Source organism: Lachnellula hyalina (genome assembly GCF_007821495.1).
Source record: "Lachnellula hyalina strain CBS 185.66 chromosome Unknown contig00046, whole genome shotgun sequence".
Lineage (NCBI taxonomy): Eukaryota > Fungi > Ascomycota > Leotiomycetes > Helotiales > Lachnaceae > Lachnellula > Lachnellula hyalina.
Window position 1 is genome coordinate 83,786 of NW_022157160.1, and position 14,043 is coordinate 97,828.

At 47.7% G+C, this 14,043-nt stretch overlaps 4 protein-coding genes across 4 annotated transcripts; 2 read left to right on the forward strand and 2 right to left on the reverse strand.

Moving 5' to 3' along the window:
• Positions 1-241: 241 nt before the first annotated feature.
• On the reverse strand, positions 242-795 carry LHYA1_G004040 (uncharacterized protein; the record flags this gene model as incomplete). The annotated part of the gene is made up of 3 exons (XM_031149004.1): positions 242-318; positions 389-582; positions 662-795. The coding sequence occupies 3 exons, from the start codon at positions 793-795 to the stop codon at positions 242-244; spliced, it is 405 nt and encodes a 134-aa protein (XP_031006383.1).
• Positions 796-2,171: 1,376 nt separating this feature from the next.
• rtc (RNA 3'-terminal phosphate cyclase) lies at positions 2,172-4,536 on the reverse strand (the record flags this gene model as incomplete). The annotated part of the gene is made up of 4 exons (XM_031149005.1): positions 2,172-2,890; positions 3,305-4,285; positions 4,338-4,369; positions 4,421-4,536. 4 exons carry the CDS (start codon positions 4,534-4,536, stop codon positions 2,172-2,174), a joined length of 1,848 nt encoding a protein of 615 aa, XP_031006364.1.
• A 739-nt stretch (positions 4,537-5,275) lies between these two features.
• On the forward strand, positions 5,276-8,148 carry LHYA1_G004042 (uncharacterized protein; the record flags this gene model as incomplete). The annotated part of the gene is made up of 4 exons (XM_031149006.1): positions 5,276-5,443; positions 5,496-5,754; positions 5,809-8,006; positions 8,065-8,148. 4 exons carry the CDS (start codon positions 5,276-5,278, stop codon positions 8,146-8,148), a joined length of 2,709 nt encoding a protein of 902 aa, XP_031006365.1.
• Positions 8,149-9,187: 1,039 nt separating this feature from the next.
• On the forward strand, positions 9,188-10,922 carry TCD2 (tRNA threonylcarbamoyladenosine dehydratase; the record flags this gene model as incomplete). The annotated part of the gene is made up of 3 exons (XM_031149007.1): positions 9,188-9,476; positions 9,542-9,637; positions 9,679-10,922. 3 exons carry the CDS (start codon positions 9,188-9,190, stop codon positions 10,920-10,922), a joined length of 1,629 nt encoding a protein of 542 aa, XP_031006366.1.
• Between the last annotated feature and the right edge of the window lie 3,121 nt (positions 10,923-14,043).

Here is a 14,043-nt window from a genome sequence, read left to right on the forward strand (position 1 = left end):
TGATGAAATACTAAAGCTTCCATTCACGACGCTGGCACTTGCTGAGGAAAGAGGTGAATCTTCCGTAGAACTTACTGAAGCTCGATGAGTGTACCGCAACTTAGCGGGGATTGTTCTATTCACCTTTCATGTACGATTGAAATATGGAAGGGTCATCGAGGCTTTCAACAGACTGTTCCCCATACAACACAAATTCGCCTCACTCCTTCCCAGAACTCTGTACAATTCGACCCTCCCTCTGTCACAGACTAAATTCCAACCTATTCCCCGCATAATCCCTGGCAAAAAACCTCGACGGGTACTCCACACCCACGGCTCCTGTCCCATCAGTCAGCACCGCCAATCCCACTCCACTCCTGAACCATTTCCCCCAAAAACACAAACTCACCAGAACTCTCCCCAGGCTTATCGGCCTCCAACGGCGCCGCCTGCTTTCCACTCTCAAAATGCTCATATATCCTCGTCTGCAGTTTCAACAAAGCGTCAGGTGACTCGACTTTGAAGCATGGGTGCCGAGAGGACTTGGGCTCATTGGTGCCAAAGGCGACGTGGATTTGCTGGCCACCAGGGACGATATCGAACCTGTGGTTTTTTCAGTTGGGCCTAGGAGCTGAGAGAAGCAACGAAAAAGCTTGGAGTTGAGGTGGGGGGAAAGGAGTACCATTTGAGAGTTCCTTTCTGTCTCTCTGGCACGGTGATAGATGTGAAGCCCAGAGTGCCGGCGTAGAATTCTTCGGTTTGCTCGAGCGTCCCAGGTGGGACGAGGATATTTACGTGAGCTATGCCTGTGATCATGATTGCTGAAATATTGGAATATTGGCTTTGAGTTTGGGTTTCTTTTTGGAGGTAAGGAGAAGAGTCGGGAAAGGAGGAGTGGAGTGGATGTGGATATGGATTGCGGGGTTTGACGGCTTAGAAATTAAGTCGTGCATTAATAGGAGAGGGAACACGTGATGGTCGGGTTGCACCATTCTCCCCCTTTAAAGCTACATACAACGACTGGTTCCCTAGTGGAACAACGCTTCAGCCTTTCAATATGTTTCCATCATATCGGAGAACTGTTTCTGTCACCGTTCAAGATAGTCACTATCCAAGAGTTCAATATGCATGTCTTTAAAACATTAACTCTACTTGAAATATATTCAAGGCGTAGCCCCCGTATCCTACCACCTATAGAGTCACACTACATTATGCCCCCCAGAATTATTATCTTACGAGTCTTGTAGTGGAAGGGAAGAAACGTTCATATTCGCTACACCTCACTTTCGACCCCCTCTTCGTTGATCTTTTCTAAACTAAAAATTCTAAAATCAATTCTGATGGCTAATAAGAGTTATAAAGAAAAAGAAAACTTTCCATGGGCGCGTGCTCCTAACATCAATGCAACCCAAAGAGCGCTCGCTCGATTTCTTAGGCTAAGCTCAGCTGCTTCCACACTTGCCTCTGATCAGATACAATTTCGAAATACAAAAACAGTATATAATAGGGAGTCTGTCTGATACAATGGGGAACCCCAGAAAGCATGCAAATCCCTTCGGTTTTAAGATCCATATTTCAGATAAACTCATATTTTCTGCGTCAAAGTAAAAACAATGGACTTGCCATTACAAGCATGAGTGTCTTTGAGTTTCTGCCGAGCGAGTATTACATGTCAACTTCGAGTTTTGCTTACACTCTTGTTGATGTTCCGAGTTCCCTTTCTTCTGTCATCCTCAGCACTAAACTACTTTGATTTTTCGCAACCAGTTTTCAACCTGCATTGACAAATCCGTAGTTTTCATAACTGGCAAGCTGCACGGGTGGTACATTGAGATAGAAAGTGGATATGTTAGTGCGCTGCATGATTTGGGCCCGGAAAATGACCAGGTGGGTTGATTCGAGTCCAGGCTTGCAATCCGAGTACTGTGTCTGTCCCCAACCGGCCAACCGCTACGTCACTGCAACGAGTCCGAGTCATTTCTGAGTTCCGCACCGCCACCCAGAGACATGGTAATGCTCATTGTCGGTTGCCTTGGCGAGACCGACTATCCTAAGCAGTATGCAGGACCTTACTCCAATTCTGTCTTGGGGGTTGGCAGCATGGCGTATAGACCGGAAAATGCAGGGCCTGCGTAAGTAGCCTGCGACAACTTTCTTTTGGCTGGGAAGAACAAATCCGAAGGTCTGTAGGCTTATAAGAAGAGCAGCATCCCAAACCCAAGCATTAACAGTCCCGTTCCAACCGAAATCATCCCCACCTCTCCCTTTACCCGTACCGCATTCGACTTACTGCCCGTTGCCGTAGCCGCAGCACTCGAAGTCGCTGTCGGTGTCAATTCAGCAGGACAAGACGCAAAGGTTTTCGACGCAGTAGCTGTAGTAGCTACATCGCCCGACGCAGTGGCATTCCCCATCGCCGCGGAAGCCGTACTCAGCGAATAATAACTCTGTTCCACACTAACACTAATCTCGCACATCTCATGAGTACTCGTATTGACCCAACCACAAGTGACCGATCCAGTCACAGCATCTGGTCCAAAAGCATCGGCATTTTGGTTTGACAAACAGTCCCAGTAATCGCCAAAGCCATAACCCGTCCCGTTATCGATTGTGCGTGCGAAATCTACATCGCAGTAGGCGAGGCATGAAGCACCGTTAGACGGGTCGGAGGGGGCGGTGGAGGGGGAGGTTATGTTAATGATGGGGCCATTGCAGCATTGGGTGAAGGTCGAGGGTTGGGTGGTGCCAATATTACTAAGTTTTGGGTTGGAGGCGCAGGGCGCGTCGTCGAAGGGGATGGTGCCACAGATGTAGCCAGAGAAGCCAGTGGGCCAGTTGTTGGCTCGGGGTATATAATTGACGTCGAGAACGATCGACATTTCGTAGGGGTTTGGAGGTTTTTCCGGATGTGCTAAATTAAAATAGAAAAGTTAGCCACTGCAATATCCTCAACTTAGGGTTGTACCAGTACCTTTTCTGTAGCTTGTATCAGCAAAACAAAGTACTGAGCCGGGTCTTTTCGGTATAATAGTGGAAGAAGGTAGGAAAAAGCAGCAAAAATAAAACTCATTTGCTTGAAGTTTCATTGCGGCAAAGTGCAGTAACGTAACAGCAGCCTCTTGGCTTCAGCCTTGCATTGACCGGATTAATTTCGGGGGCTATACGAGTATTGTAGATGTTTGATTGGCTAACGAACGAGGTACACTTCACAGCCAAACACCCAACTCACAGCCTCAATTGTTGAGAGGGGTTGCTTCCAAAGAAGTCCGGACAGAGTTTAGATCTCCAGGTGTAGACTTCCACCCAACTCCCTCACATATCCTACCTTTGTCAATCCACTTGACATTTGGAAGCAGCTGACCAATTACCCATCTTGCAGTAGTTGTATGCGTGCTGCCATCGCCAAAAGGCTCATCCATTCTCTCCACACGCTTTGGGTCTGATGTGGCAGTGTCGTTTGACCCTGGAATGCTGGACTTCCTTTCTGCAAGTGCTTGGAAAACAATAAGCTGATCTTGGAGATATTCATCAACTAGTCCTCCCTTCCTGACTTCTGCGTCCAGTTCGTCGACAACCTTCTGTGCAATCTCTGTGCTCAGATCGTCCAGAGGTTTGTTCTTGGACTTCCTGTCATAGAGCCAGTCTCGTCCAAATCGTAATCCAGTTGAGGTATGAGCAACAAGAAGGGTGTACATCCGCGCGTCGTGTCTGCTGTCCTCGACTATTACGAAATCTGCTTCGACGTCCGGGAAGACCAGTCCTAGTTCGAAAAGAATGGCTTTCTTGAGGGTTGCATATAAAGCACGAGGAACTATTATTGAAACGTCGATCTTTGTGATATTGCCTCGTTCCAATGGCCATTCTGGCGTCGTGAGTGATTGTCCTGGTGGAAGAGGAGTGACCTTGAATTTCACTGAACCAATTTGACGGCTGCCATGAGACCAGCCGCGATACTCCAATTTACGCTCGACTTTTACTCCAAATCTCTCAAGTGATGGCAATAGAACCTGGTCCAGATATTCGAATGATAAAGAAAAGCTAACATTGGTTCCGCCCTGAATGGTGGCTGTGACTGGAGAGCCTGTATCGTCCCCAGCAAAAAGTAGGAATGGAAGAAGTGCTTGGAAGACGAGCAATATGCTGGCAGCGGAATCTGCTTTGACCTGGATCTTTCGATTAATCAGATCCGCAGGGGACAGCTTTGACCTGAATTCCACAATTTTGCTTCCTACAGAACAGCCTGTGACTTCTGCTCCGGTAGCATCTACAAGAGTTTGAATGCACGCAGTATGCTGCGCTTTGAGCCCTGGATATATGATCAACAGTGAAAACTATAGAGCAGAAAAGAAACACCGCACCACCACCGGTACCACCACCACGGCCTCCTTTCCTATCACGCGTTAGGATGCATTTGATATGAGCCAGGGATCATGTTAGGCACCTGTTTCCGCGGACATTTTCAATCCTTACGGGCGACCCCGTGATAGCTGCGAGTGAAATGGCCAATCGCACGAGTTGGCCCCCGCCTTCCCCAGTTCTACCGTCAAGCTGGACCATTTTTTGAGACCGAAACTGCATGTCGGGAATGTTTCACATAGGAGGGGTTCTGGGTGTCGCCTATTCGCGTGTGTCTCGCGGCCTCATCCGTCAGCCTTGCGAGATCTACAGGAGTACCGGATCTACAAGCAGTACTTGTACCTACCTAGTGATACGCGTGCAAGTCGAGTACCTTTCTGCAAGGAGTGAGGCAACGTTGATCTCTCTGGATTCGGGAAAGAAAATGTCTGGGCATGTTTAGGCATATGTATTTTTTAATCGTGAGTCACGTCGGCGAGAAGGCTGTGGCTATTTTTAATGGCAAAAGCCAGCGGGTGGGGAATTTCCGTCTCACCTGTGGAAGCGTCAGCAAAGATCGTAAGCTGGACCAATTACAGCATACTCGTATAGCTGGGAATTGACTTTGTACGTACAAGTATTTCGCTTTAAAAACAATTTATTTATTCTAGATAACATTTACCATCAAGAAGCATGTCACATATTCTCGCACTCTTGTATATCTTCATTGAGGCTGCTCTTAAAACAACTTTATTTGAACGCTACCTATCGATTAGCTTCCGCCCCCGCCATCTGTCAAAGCCTTGGCATCACAACAGCCTTACCCCATCTTGTCAGCCATCCCATCCATTCTATCACCTTCAGACTCCAGGTCTTAATGCTGCTCAGATGATGTCTGATCAATGCAACATACTGCTCTACCCCTCACTCATGTACGACGACTAAGGTCAAGACCCGCAAGATGTCGTCCAAGATGATCCGCCACCCTTCACACGCAAGCAGCTCCAATTCCACCTCCAGTCCGAAATCTCGCTCGCGATTCTTCTTCAAGAGAGAAAGGGGAACTTCAATGTCTCGGAGCGTATTCTCAACTGATACAAGCAACGGGGATATAAATAAAGAGGTCGAGGTACTGTAGCATTGAATCCCTGATGCCCTCAAACAATGCTAATACCATCCAGCCGAACCACAGCGAGGACAATATTCCAAACTCGCTATTCCCGGACCTTGAGTTGACGAGATCGAGTGGCTTTCCTTCACCAGATCCCTATGTTCCTGCTACACACGATTTCGAATACCTGCACCTCAAAGAGAATATAAGGCGCATTCGCAAGGCTCCATCTGGGTCGGATCCGAAGAAGGTTGATCATGCATGGGAGGTTTACAAGAAATTGAAAGATAAAAATTTGCAGTTGTGCCAAAGCTTGCTACACAAGTCTCGTAGGTTCTACGCGGATTGGATATTTTGGGGTTATGGATGCTGACAGGCTGCAGAAAATACTGGTCGTAATGCTTCCATGGACATTAGTATTGGGCCGCTGGATACTCGATCATCCCACAGCACCGAATCATCTCTGCCATTCCAAGTCAACGACCAGTGGCGGGCCGCAATCCATGAATACAAGGCGACCCAAGAGCAAATGCTGGAAAATTTGCGAAATTCACTGTTGGCAATATATAGGTCCTACGAACCTGAAGTATCTGAACAACAGCTAGAAACCTTCCTATCAGACAAGACGATTCGGAGAAACATGATTTCCAAATGGCGAGATACCAGCGTTCATGCTTTGAAATCAGAGAAACCTTTGTTTTGGGAGCAATATAAAATACGATCCCTGAATCTCGATCGGCTGAAGCTTGACCTACAAGCTACTGAGAAGCTCTTCGAAGTGGCGGAAACTGGCACTTCCGAGAACTTGACCATCCGCGAGTACGTGATTGCCCAAAATGGAGATATGATATTGGAATTCCCATACGTATCAGAAACTCATCCGGTACTAAGGTTCCGCGTATCTTCACATCTCTTAGCCGAATCGTCTCCCATATTTTCGCAGATGATTTTGCCTCAGCAAGCAGGAAAAGGATTCTCGCTCGACCTGATGAATCAACTTCCTCCAGCACCTACCAAGCAGATATGTAAGGATGGTATGGAGGTCAAAGTTTATCGAATGCCTCAAGCTGAACTCAACCATAATGAAGCTCTCACAATACTTCTTCATGCAGCCCATATGCACAACGCAAAAGTCCCCAGAGAAATCGAATACCCAGTTTTTGTCAGTATTGCAGAAGTATGTCTGAAATATCAGTGTACCTCACCTCTAGAATTACAGGTGGAATATCAATGGCTCCCTCAATGGGTGCATAAAGCAGCCGATCCTAACCCGGATGGATTTCTACTCATTAGTTACGCATTTGGAATTCGAAGGATCTTCACTCGTGTAACAAAAACCGCCATTCTCAACGCCCTAAGCGACGCAGAGACCCAGAGCAAGGAACTTTGGCCCCAGGCTATTAGAGATAAGATCAAGGCCATCCGCGCCGCAAAGCTTGCGCAGATTCACGAATGCTGTACGAATGCCATCGAGGATTACTTTCGACCACCTTCTGAACACGTAAACCGTACTGCGAGTCTTGGATCACTTTTGATGACAACAGAGCCACGTTGTCCTAAGGGATCACATTTATGCGATGCCACGAATCTAGGGTGGCTAATGCTAGTCTACAATGAACTACGGATGCTTCCGAGCATTATGAATAATACCGGCTTCCATAATATCCCACCATCGCCTCAGCGAAGTTTGAAGGATTTGGTCGACTGTTTGAGACTGATGCCTAGTGCTCCTCAAGTTCACAGCGGAGTCTGCGACTACGCACCTGCTTTCAGATGCGCAATCGGCGATATCTACAACAGTATCTCTGGGTTTACTCTACGAGATGTTACAGGTCGAAATGGTTGGGCTTTGTCGAAGCATGCTGGTTCGACGGAAGATCGATATGATGACAATCCTCGAGATGTCGTTGAGCTGGGAGCACCACTACCCTCTCCGAGAAAAGCGAAATGGTTTAGATCTTCGTCGAACGAAAGTGTCAGCCTGCGGGTTCTCTCACAGATTGACAACCTCGAAGATCTTAGTTCAGCTGCGATGATCGACAAAACCTTCTACAGCGCCTACAAGAGGAACGAAGCTTCACTACTGAAGAATGTCATGAAAGCAGAAAGAAGAAGGACAATATCACAGATTAACCCTGAGATTCTAGTCTTCCGGAATTCCCGTGCTGTTAACTCAGATGACCTGAGCGTATCCACCAACACTAAGAGCGTAGACTCCAAGCTCCGCTCAGACAAGCGTCACAGTCGATCTGTCCCACAAGTTAGAATCGATACTTCTGGCGAAGAATTATACGATGGTTCCTCATCATACTCACCTACCGACTCCGAAGTTACTACCGACCCCAAAGCACCCATGTCTTCTGAAGAAGCTGAACGCATTCTCTGGCCAAACGACGAGTCTAAAGATGATTCTCCGCGCCCAAATACAGGACCAAATGAGAAGTTTCTTATGGGTGGAAGTCCGCATATAGAGATGCCGAGAGCGCTTGAAAGGAATCTTGAGCACGTCGAAGAAAAAACGAGGATGGTGGAGGATGAGAAACATTTAAGAGAGGAGAAGGAGGCTGTTTTTGGTGTGGGGGTGAGTAATTGGTGTGCTTGTGAGCTTTCATTAGTATTAGGCTGATCTTTGATAACAGCCTTCGAAGAAGCCTAGCACATGTACGACCGATGAGACGAAAGATTCCGACTCGAAGCCTTATGATGCCAAGGATTGTGTATAATGGCCAACATGATAATTCCCCTTTCTGGGGAAGCAGTCAAGACGATAGTAAGATCATGCTGGGAGCGCTCCCACCGAGTGATCCATGACCACCTGAAACGTCTGGGTCCAGTGACAAAGCTAGGATCTCTTCCAGGGGTCAGAGTCCCAGTATTGGACTTCCCACCTACCAGCTTCTGTCTACAGTAGCGGTGATTCACTATTCCATGGACCAATTCGGGGCAGTGTTTAAAGTCTGTCAAATAAAGACTTCTCGGATTAGTGAATGGATAATCAGCTTCAGCCGGACCAAGTTGAATCCTGTACTCAGTCTTGTCATGGCTGAGTCAGAGTTGAACCGCAGGAATGGAGCTTGGCTCCATTTTCTAACCAGGCTCGTCCGTAGCCAAATCCCCATGTCCGCCACAGCGGAATGAACACGCAAGGCAAGATAGGATACAAGCACTCAGACGACTCCCTGGTATGATCAAATGAAAAATGAAGGAAATGGCGGAAAGTTCCAAGAAACAGCAGACAGACGACTTATGATTGGAAGAAAGTATTTGATTATTCAGCACGGCGTTGCTGGATTACGAGATGATACAAAGTAAACAAGCTTAAGTTTACTACATAGCAATATACCCTGTTGTTTAGCTGTAATCCAATATGATGTTTTCAATTCAGCATTTAGTTCCTAGATATGGGGAAGTAGACTCAATGAGATTTATATCTGAATTTGTATCCTTACAATACAGACACACCACTATCCATAACTTTCAAAGCCCTGGATTTAAGTTCTTGTGTTTATAAGGATATCTTTGTCCATTAAGTAGTATACTATTTGGGTTGCAAGATGACTGCTGTTGTTTTAGGAAGTGCGGATTCTTCTTAGAGGTAGGGGGGTGAAAAGAGGGGTGAGGTTAGATCTAGCGACCAATCAAACGAGCCGAGGCTGAGAAACATCGAATCGCGAAACCTTTTAGATTTTGCAAAAGCAGCACACTTCAACACCACCGCAAAATATACAATGGATACAACGCGCACCATGCGTACCCTGCAAAATGGACAGGCGCTATAGCGATCCATATCACCATTACTCGGACGAAGACAAACTCCCCCCCTGGGAGCAAGAAGCGGAGGAACAGGAGCACGAGGGAAAGAAAACTGGTGGCATAATGACAACCTGGTTCTCGCGCGAGCGTATTCAGCTAGCTGCCACAGCTGTCGTATCAGGCGCTGTCGTCGCAGGGGCTATATTAGGGTATCAGCATGTGAGGCGGATAGAAAGGGTAGAGCATCTGAAGAGGAGTGTGCCAGAATTGGGAGATGGACATGAGGTTGACAAGGTGGGTTTGCCCTTCTGGGGAAGGAACACTGATGGGGATGATGTTAATAAAGATACATCTAGCTTACAGATTATGGTGCTGCTTCGAAAGCTACGGCAATGAGTAAGGAGGATGAGAGGAGTGCGATATTCGCGGAACGTGCGCTGAAGGGGGATTATGATGATGGTAACCCCCTCTTCACACCTCTTCAGAAGCCCCACTAACAGAAAGCCTAGAACTCATCCTCGAACAACTAGCCCGTAACCGGGTCTTCCTCACCGATGCAGGCTTATCCAAGCTACGCTCAGCATTTATAATTGTCGTTGGCTGCGGTGGTGTGGGTTCTCACTGCACCGCAGCACTCGCCCGGTCCGGCGTCTCTCACATCCGCCTAATCGATTTCGACCAAGTGACGCTCTCCTCCTTAAATCGTCACGCGGTTGCTACACTCGCGGATGTAGGAACACCCAAGGTCTCTTGTCTACGAAAGCGTCTACAGCAGATTACACCCTGGGTGCATTTCGACCTCCGAAATGAGCTATTTAGTCAATCGGCAGCAGATACGTTGCTGGGGCCCGGGTATGATGGCAGGAAGCCTGATTTCGTAGTGGATGCGATTGACAACATCGAGAGCAAGGTTGCGTTGCTAGAATACTGTTATAAGAATAACCTGAAGGTCATCTCAAGTATGGGGGCCGGGTGTAAGAGTGACCCGACACGCATATTCATCGGTGATATATCCTCCAGTACCGAAGACCCACTCTCCCGTTCCACCAGACGCCGTTTACGTGCCGTCGGCATAGCGTCTGGCATACCAGTCGTATATTCCACCGAGAAACCAGGCCCAGGAAAAGCGCAACTATTACCCTTGCCTGAAGAGGAGTTTGCAAAGGGGTCAGTTGGAGATTTGGGCGTTTTGCCGGATTTCAGAGTTAGGATCCTCCCGGTTCTCGGAACGATGCCAGCGGTTTTCGGGTACGCGGTTGCGAATCATGTTATTTTGAATGTGACGGGGTATCCGACGGAGTATGTGCCTGCGAAGGGCAGAGAGAAGATGTATGATGGCATTTTGGCGCAGTTGCAGGGCTTCGAGGAGAAACTTGCGAGGGCCACGACTCCTAGGGAGGATGCGCAGGGATTGAAGCTGGGGGTTACGGCTGGTGATGTGGGCTATGTGGTTGAGGAGGTTTACAAGGGGAGGAGTGCGATCAGTGGGGTTTCGACAAGGCTCGCGCTGGTGAGGTGGCGGAGTCCGGTTGAGGGGTCTACAATTGACCTTGGTGTTGAGGGCCAGAAGACTAGTAAAGTTAGGTTAAGGGATCTGGTGTGTATGACCAAAGAGGAGGCGGCTGTACATGAAAGGGAAGTTGTTCGGGGTGCAAAGACCCCCGAAGATCTGTATGATACCGAGACAGTTCAGGCAGTGGAAGCCAGGATTAAAGAGGAGATTAGTTATGAGGAACATAGATGAGTAATTTCCCTCTAGTCTACAGCAACCAATATTTCGGTATATATTTGCATTTTGCTCCATCAAATGATAGTCTATCTATTTTATTCGGTCTTTTCCCTTCAAGATCCGAAGTCACGAATACTTGTATCATCACTACATTGAGAATCTTGTTTGTTTAGCTACTAAACGCTTTTCAGGAGCCTCGAGGTATTACAAGGTGCAGGAAGCGATTACTTTTATGTCAATTTACGTTTCATTTAATATAGGCTTTTGTTATATTTGCGATGTTCCGGTTACAAGTCGCTTTTCAAGTCTCAAATAGGTTATTGCCGGATGCGGAAACTTTCTTTGTCTTTACGCGAAGCGAGCTGTATGCCCCTGAGTCCACGACCTACACCGTCATTTATTCAAGTGAGACATAACGATTGCAGCAGAATTCTTTGTTCCCATAGTATCAAATATTGTCGAAGTTTGGGTTCAGTCGTATCATCAATTTCTTTATTCCTCAACAATACCTTTTACAGCCAAGCTCCAATTCCAATGGCTTCCTATCTCGCGCTGACCATTCGATATACCAGCCTTCTTTTGCATGCTCAAACTATAGTACTACATCATGGGCACCCAAACTCAACGGTCTAGGTACGCACGGCGGGCTAGTGGACCATCGAATGCGGAAATCGCAAGATCAGTCTTTAGAGCTAATGTCGGACATGCGCAATTCCCAGAAGCGACACAACCAGTTGAAGATATTGCGAGTCTACATGATCCTCGCAACTTTCTGAGAACCTCACAGGTAGCGACCGCTACTAGAGGAATACACTATGGCTACAGTAAGCGCCCTCTCAAATCTCCAAACAAAAGAGTTCCTCACTAATCAATCAATCAATATAGCTCCCGGCTCCCCCACCTTTCCGTCCCCTCCAGGTCTCTGGTACAAGTTCTGGCGGTTTGCCTATCTCGCAAGTCTCATATTCGCCACAATACTATTCTTGCTATCTTTGAAGGAAACACCCAAGGGCATCACGTTCAAAAACAAAGACGAGTGGGTCGCTGGCTCCCATGGCGTTGGTGAGCCGGCTCATTCATGGGTTAGCAAGTTCTTTGAGAATGGAAGGACTAGCGGGAGCCCTGAGCCTGAAGTGGCCACGGTCGTAGTCGTGAAAACGCCGGAACCAGAGGTCACGATACCTGCTCGAAAAAGGTGGTTTGGTCTGGGAAACGAGCACATATCCGAAGCGCAACCAACTCAAACGTCTCCAGCTTTGCCAACTTCGAATGTAAAGGAGGCCATTAAAAGTGTTATAAATCGTTTTGATGTTAGGGAATGTGACCTGAATGTTAAACGACATGTACTTGGGCAGACAAAGCCCACCAAAGAGGTACAGACAAACACAAACACTTGGAATTTGAACGTGAAACAATTCCTCGCAAGTAGGCCGGCAGAAGCGAGGGAGAAAGAAACCGCAGCGCAAGAGACGCTGTCAACAGAGAGACCCACCTTCACGTCGGCAGGTGTCGCAGGATTAAAATCCGAGTCCTACACGACGAAGTTAGCAAGTATCGATTCCGAAACGGAGCCCAACAACTTTCATGCCCCGGCATCCAAGAATGAGGTCTTCCCCAGATTGGTCAATGTGGCACTCAGCCTTTATGAACCAATCTTGGACCACGAGCCACTCGTTGTACTCGTAGCAAAAGTCAGGGTCGCCCGCGAAGTATTCCACCGCGCCCAACAAACTCTGCAGGGCAGAAACGCAACTTTACGTTTGGCAAATAAGGTCCATAAACTCGAATTCAAGAGTGTAGAAAATGGTCTTGGCGACTATAGATTCCTAGGCCGAATCCACGCTGACCAAGTCTTCTCGGAGAACCCCAGCAAAATACTCCGCATGATCGACACCTTCCAAAAGTCCGTCGCGAAAGCTAGGACGTCGACGAAGGAAATACAAGCACACCATGAGTTACTGGGTCAGTACAAGTGGGAGTTATTTCATAGCTATTATTCGCACGCCCAACAGTGGCTCTATAAGCTTTCGCGGGCGGAGGAGGCTGTCTCACGCTTGAGCAAATACACCTCGAGCACCACACTACTCATCCATACAAACTTCGACATAGAAGCCAGTTCCCGCCAGGGCAAAGACCTCTCGGACTGGCTCGTCGCAGCGCAAGCTCGGAAGACCGCGCAGCTGTCGCTAATCATTTGGATTGAAGTACTGTGTCGATCCGCGGAGCATTCGCTTGCGACTGCGCGCGAGAGGGTGCAGGCTGTGCTGGAGGGGAAGGCGGAGGACCAGGCTCGGTTCGCGAGCAAGAGGGAGACGGAGTTGGGTGTTGTTCGGGATGTGGAGGAGCAGAGGGAATTGGTTACATTACTTAAACAGGAGACGGATAAGAGGTTTAGGGTTGCGGATCAGGCGCTGAAGGAGATTGTGGCGAATAAGGGCAAGAATATCAAGGATGATCCAGCGTTGGCTTAGGGTTTGTGTTGGTAAGGGAGGATGTTTGCATGTTTCCATTCATTTATAGGTTTCAATTTGCATTGTATAGTTCAAAGGCATTTTCGAATGGGAAATATCAATGTAATGTGCTTTTGGAAGCTGCGACCTGCAAGAAATGCATATTAGGAGAGTTAGAAGAGTTAGAAGAGTTGCCAAATGAGCTCTGCAGCTTAGAAGGAATGGAGCTGTACACTGAAGTTGAATTCATTATTTCGTTTCCTAGAAACACACTTTCGTCATCTAGGAATTATACAGATCTGGAAGTGTCCAACTCATGGTTTTGGACCCCTTCAATGTACTAATACACTAACGAGAGGCTTGGAGACCGCTCCTTCTTTCACAGCAGGTATTCTGATGGGAGCTAGTTCAAGACAGCGGGAACTACCCAGGAGACGTGGGAACTCCAACAGCATCAAACATAGCTCTCAGTCGCAAACACAGTTTCAACAGAATTAGTGCAAGCTGCCCAGGCCATTTGGAAACTTCCTTGTCGGTTCATGTGTAAAGAATCCTTAACTTCCCCTATGATTTTCGATCTTGTTCTCGACCTCGGAATAACACACAGTGGGAGCTACATACAGACCCCGAAGCGCTCCTCGACAAAGGCTTTTCAACCTCCTTTTACCAGATATACCTTCACAACG